Here is a 6,379-nt window from a genome sequence, read left to right as displayed (position 1 = left end):
GGTTGGTATCCTGGTCGTGGCTAACTAGGGAGGAAGTGGTGGCGGCGGCTAGGGTGGATATCCTGGTCAGGCTGTCGATGCTGAGCCTTAAAACTAATAAAGCCGAAAATTGAAAATTGAGGGTACCAAGGGGAAGAACAGGTGCTGGTATTTCTTGTTTATTGTCAAATAATATTCAACCAGATTACACGTGATGAGTAGATAGAGCATAATATAGAAATTGGTACCCAAGCTCATCAAAAAAGGCTAATGCAGTAGATATCAAGAACTAGAGTCATTATAGAATCTGTTTTCTTTGCTTTTCACTTGTCTGATTACCTCCTCTGGTTGCATATATACAGAGCGGGTCAGTGAGAATTCTGGCCTTGGCAGAGACAAAGTTGTCCGCAACTCAATTTATGCAAATTTAGGGCTCAAAAAGTTAAATGCTTAAAAGTAAAATAGTTACCATTGTCATGATGTATAAGGAAAAATGCGGTTTTGGTTTTCAATATTTGGCCATTGTACTAAACGGTTCTAATATATTTACCAAAACAATTCGTGGTTAAGGTTTTTGATTTAGGCAAATTTAAGACAATTAACATTTATTCAACAATGATTGAAGGTCAAAATCAAGTTACCGTTAATTCACAGTTTTGACTTTTTTTGGTCTGGTAGGAGGGCTTTAGACCCATTACATGGCAACTAATCTAGGAGTTACAACGCCTATGACATCATATGCCAACCACTTCCTCACCTCCTCTGGTGGAGAAGCCAACTCTTGGACCCTCTCCTCCAGACTCAATCCACTCTTAGCTAACCAATCCGCACTCATATTACCTTCCCTCCATTGATGTATTAACTCACATTGCCATTGTCTCTTCCTTAAGTTCCGGATTTGGCTGATAGTCACCATAAGGGGGCTCTCCGTTGCCGCTTTGTCAATGAGCTCTAAACTCATTTTAGAGTCAGTTTCAATGATCACTTTCGTGTACCCCTTTTCACATGCTGTCTGCATTCCAACACAGTTTCAACACAGTTTTGACTTTGCATCTTGGGTTTTCAACGGTTAGAATTTGAATCATTATAGTTCCTTAAGTTTCAAATATCAATATTGAGAGTTTCCTGACAAAAGAGTATTCAAATTAGATCCAAAATTGTGTTAGATGTATACTATAAATTCTAATAATAAAAAATATTAAAAGGTTAATTAAACTTCTTTTTCTTTTTTGAGGACAAAAGCCGCACATTGGGGAACTACAAACCAAACATTTTGGGGAGCATCAAAATTGCATTTCTCGCAACAAAGAAATTGCTATCATCTAGTAACAACTTCAAATTAACTTTCAAAGCTATAGCACATTATTCCTTATGTCCAATGCTAATAATGGAATGTGCACTGCAATCTTACTGGGAATGCTGAACAACATAAATTGAAATCACAAAAGGAACTTAAATCAGACATGGATGACCATTCTACTGTAATCCAGCAGTGATAAAATTTTCGTCAAATATGTACTAAAATAACAAGTAAATTCTTCTAACAAGAACAATGAAATGAGCAACCGTCTGGAAGCTTATTGTTGGAAAATCTCCACCTAAGAAACTGCACTATAAGAAGCAACTGTCCTGATATCTAATTCTCTGGCTGGTTTGTTATAGCCTTGCCTGCACCAGGACTAGGTAGACTGCCCATCCAAGCCGGAGGCAACATACCGGTTTGCTCGTGCACAGTCTGGAACAAAGGTGGCAATGCACCGTAAACTGATGCTATTTCTTTCATGGCAGAATTTGCAGCACCTGATCCATCTCTGGTGTCTCCATTTGACCAAACACTGATCTTAGGTTGCAGTCCTTGGATCGCCTCAGCATTGATTTTGGCAATGTCCTTGAACAGGCCACTTTCAATCATCAGATAATCTCTCAAAGCATTGTAGTTTCCACCCAGTGATGTCAATAAGGTGCGGATTTTGAATCCTTGTGCTTCTGCAAGAGCCTTCATTCCTTCAGCTTCTTTCCTTTTTGCATAAAGTTCCGCATCTGCAGCTTGTTGAGCTGCATACAGTTGAGCTTCTGCTGCCACTTTTTGAGCTTCTGCAGCCTTTTGTCTCTCGTATAGCACTGCCTCAGATTCCTTTTGCTTCTTGTAGAGAACTGAATTTGCCTCTTGAACCTGATTTTTAATGGAACATGAGTACGGGAATTTTTTTTTAAAGAGCCAGTCAAATGAAACGTACAGACTAAATCTGGTAGCACAAAGAACAATGATACACTTGCTTAAAACTCTTGCTTATTTTGATTGTCAAACTAGACGAGGATTGGGTTGGGAGAAGCTTCCTATCAGAAAATATCAAAAAATAAGCCTTGTATGATTAGTAACAACCGCTATACTTTTCTACTTGATGAAGATATATAGAGGAATTTGACTTCGCAAGTCCAATATTTTTCTTCCTTGCCCCCCAAATAATTTAGAACAGAGACTGATATGAAAGGTTATGAAGAGTACAAGTAAAAAAAAGAAAGCTTAATCAGGATATGATCAAATCACTTTTGATAAAGGACATAGAGAAAACATTGAAATACCTTAATCTCATAATCAACAGTAGCCTTGCTGAGTTGTTCAGCCTTTAGTTGCTCAGTCTTGGCCAATGCATTTTTCCTCTCAACTTCTTTTTGTAACTCTGCCTCCCTAATAGCTACAGCCTTTTCAGCCTCCACTTCAGCCATCTTTGCCTGCTGAGCCCATCCAGCCTTTTTGGTAGCTAGCAGAGCATTGGCTTCAGCAACATCAGCCTCCCTTTGATTCTCATAAATCTTTACTTGGGATTTCACCATGATCTCCTGCTTCTTCCCTTCACCTTCCCTTTGTGTCGATATGATCTTTGTCTCAGCATCAATCTTGGCAGCATTCTGAAGTGTCAGACCTTGTCTTTCTTTTGCTCCTATCTCACCCTTCATCTTTGCCTCAGCAACATCCACTTTTGCCTGGTTTGCTGCCTCCATTTGAGTTTTCTGGCCTAAGTAGGAGAAATATTCATGGCCTCTGACATCAACCAGTTGCTTGATGTTAGCATTATAGATCAAGAGGCCAAATTGGTTGAGTTCCAGCTGAACCTTGTCAAAAACCTCCTTCTTGAAATCTTTGGTGCCTTTAAAGATTTCTTCCATGGTCATTGATGCAGCAAGAACACGAGTTTCTCCCTCGATCACACCTTGAACGAGCTCCTTGACATTATGAGAATCGTGACTATGATCAGAAAGAAGTTTGGCATACTTAACAAGGCTGTCATGGTCATCAACTCTTGGACCTATTGTGAAAACTGCAGGGAGGAGGAAGGGTAGCTTCTCAGCACTCATTGCATTGACTTCGAAAGTGTAGTTAACTGGAGTCACATCTATGACTCTGCATTTCTGCAATGGCCAGACAATTGCCTTCTTTGTGATCTTGATGTCATTAATGGAAGCACCAGTAATGGCCAGAAACTCAGATGCCTTCGCGACACGATACATTTTTCCTGTATTGAATTCTTGCAATGGTCAATAGTGTCCCAAGATATCAACTAAGGCACAATAAACATACATAAACATTGAACTAAATCACATGAAATGCTCCAAAATTTAAGCATCTACATCAAGCCAGTTAAGCTGAACTATGTTAGGACGTTACAAATTCATGGGATTGGGACAGGTACAATTCCATTCGGTTTGGTGCGACTCTGTACAGTTGTTGTATTTCTTTCAAAATTTGATTTTGATGTATCTTTATACATATGGTTTTATTTATACATTGAGTTTGTGTCCGCAAATAAAATTTATACGCATAATAATGTTATATAAGCATACACCAAATTATGTATGAAATACAACAACCATGCAACTGTATAAAAATTTAACCGTACCTGCCGATGGTACCAAATTCATTGACATTAACGAATCAAGATGTAATACTGCATCAAGCACCAGCCCAATTTGTTCAATGATATTTCGGTTATTTGTCAATAAAACCTTTTGCTTTATTAACCAAAATATGTTGAAAATACTTGCTTATTGATAAATTAATGAAGCTTAATCATGATGCATTATTGCACTTATTTAGCGGATGGACATCATTTTTAAAATCTTAAACCACACTTTTAAAATCTTAAAATACTGGATTTCATGACCGCAATTAACCTAATAATACATATCAATCAGATATTTTACAACTATTGAGTTCATAATAATACTATGCTTGCAGGAAAGATAAGCAACTGCACACGAGTAGGCAAGCAATTGCAAGGATAAAACCAAAGACATAAATTCTACTAACGAGAACAGTAGAAAGGGGCAAAAAATCAAAAAGAAAGGAAACTAGTACAAGCAAAATGAAAACTACTAAAATTGCATCAAATCTTCAAATATTCTACACTCAAGTGCACAAAAAATTTAGGGATAATCAATATGACAAAATTTCACTTATTAAAACTCAACCAACACTGATTTAGCCAGAAAATTTCAGACCTAGACCAAATCAACCTAGTCAGAATTACAAATATCAAACTAAATAATAATCAAACTAGAAGAAACAACCATATATTTTAAAATATTAACGAACATAAAAACCCTTCAAAAATAGCTAAAAAGGAAAAGTAAAAAAAAAATTCCACAAAAGCTTCAATCCTGGGCTTAAACTATCTATTTCATAAACTCAGGAAAAAAAATGCAAACAATAGGGTTTTAGGAAAAAATTTTTGTGACACACGTTACCATACATAGAAGGCAAGAAAACAATAAAAAAAAAAAACGAAGAAGAGAAGGCGACAGCGTGACATCACTTACGTTGAGATCTTTGAAAGCGAAAGTTGAAACCCTTCCAGAAAATTTACTGAAAGAATAAAAGATTGAGGTTTCCTGATTTATTAGGCAATTCTGCTTTATGTAGATATTTATAGTTGGAAGCCTAATATTATCTCCTCTGTAATTGGATCACAAAAGGAAAGGAATATGTATCTTGTAATTGAAGGAAAAGAATATGTATCTTCTTGGAAATCAATCATCTTTCTAATTTTTCTTAAGGCCGACTAACGTCACTTTAAGATATTTCTCTTGAGTTTCCATTTTTTTTCCCTCTTCTTTGGTTTTGAGTTTTAGTCCATTTATTTTTGTTCTTCCGTTTTTTGAGTTCTTATAATTTATCTGAAAACATATTTTAGAGTAATTTTACTATGACCATGTTATATTTGGAAAATGACTTAGATTGCTCGATTCCAATTATAAGCCTGAAAAAGTATGGCAAATTAGTTGTTAGTAAAATATAAAGAACTTGGAATCCAATGAATTTCATTCCTTGCAGAATTCCAATTGTATTTGTGAGTACATATACATGATGAACTGATAAGGATCTATATGATGAAGTGATAAGTATCTATATCATCAATATGGTTATCAATATCCCTTTTTTATTTGTATTAGTTTTTATTTGTGATTTTTAAAGGTAAGCCTGAAGTTACTTACATTGCCACTAAAACGCGCTGTTGGACATGCAGAATTTATGTTTTTTTTTCCCCTCAGAAAATTGTATGGGCTAGATTGCAAAGATGAAACTTAGGGTCTGTTAAGTTGGACGGAAAACATTTTCTCGAAAACGTTTTCCTAATTTGCCACTGTTTGGATATAATCTAATTTGGGAAAAGGAAAAAAATCCCAATGGCCCTTCAACTTTTTTTCAAATAAAATTTAGCCCTCCAACAATTAACGGTAAAGTTTTGGCTCTTGATCTAATAAAAGAACATATTCGTGGCCCTTCTGTCAAATCCAACAGTTAAGATTGACGGGAAGCATCATCAAGTGAGATGCACGACCGAATATCAAGGGCATTATAGTCTGTGCAGAAGTGTTGACCGAGTAAAAATGCACTTTCTTCCCTTAGCTCAAATCCCTAGATATATTAGGGTAAGAAAAATCTCTATTGCTATCAAAACCGAAGCTGAAAATGCAAAGATCTATTTGCTTGTCAACAGGGTGCTAAAATTAATTTTATGGTCTATTTGCTTGTCATAGAGATCTATTGCAAATGATTCTTTTTTGACGTAGAAAATCTTTTGCAAATTCTTCTACAGGTTTTGATCACAATAGTTCAGTAGTCCTTGTTGGTCTCTTTGCTGGTGGTTGTGCATTGGGCTCTTTTGTTGGTGGAATAATTGCAGATCAGATGTCACGCTTGTACCCACATTCAGGCCGTGTCATGTGTGCTCAGTTCTCTGCTTTTATGGGCATTCCATTCTCATGATTCCTTCTGAGAGCTGTTCCACAATCTATGAGCAGCTATTCGCCATATGCTGCCACCCTCTTCTTGATGGGCCTTACTACTAGCTAGTGTGCTACTGCTACAAATGGTCTAATGTTTGCTGAGGTTGTCTCT

General features: G+C 36.5%; 1 protein-coding gene across 1 annotated transcript; it reads right to left on the bottom strand.

Moving 5' to 3' along the window:
• Window positions 1-1,615: 1,615 nt before the first annotated feature.
• LOC113766764 (flotillin-like protein 3) lies at window positions 1,616-3,489 on the bottom strand. The gene is made up of 2 exons (XM_027310919.1): window positions 2,563-3,489; window positions 1,616-2,152 (listed from the first exon to the last, which is right to left on the bottom strand). The coding sequence occupies exons 1-2, from the start codon at window positions 3,487-3,489 to the stop codon at window positions 1,616-1,618; spliced, it is 1,464 nt and encodes a 487-aa protein (XP_027166720.1).
• Window positions 3,490-6,379: the final 2,890 nt, after the last annotated feature.

Source organism: Coffea eugenioides, chromosome 3, assembly GCF_003713205.1.
Source record: "Coffea eugenioides isolate CCC68of chromosome 3, Ceug_1.0, whole genome shotgun sequence".
Classification (NCBI taxonomy): domain Eukaryota; kingdom Viridiplantae; phylum Streptophyta; class Magnoliopsida; order Gentianales; family Rubiaceae; genus Coffea; species Coffea eugenioides.
Note: the sequence above shows the minus strand (reverse complement) of the source record. Positions and strands in the feature narration are given on the sequence as shown.

Excerpts from the sequence above, each read along its gene's own strand:
- LOC113766764 (XM_027310919.1), bottom strand. The coding sequence starts at position 3,489 with ATGTATCGTGTCGCGAAGGCATCTGAGTTTCTGGCCATTACTGGTGCT. Across the intron at positions 2,153-2,562 it reads CTGTTGATTATGAGATTAAG|GTTCAAGAGGCAAATTCAGT; the intron begins GTATTTCAATGT and ends ATTAAAAATCAG.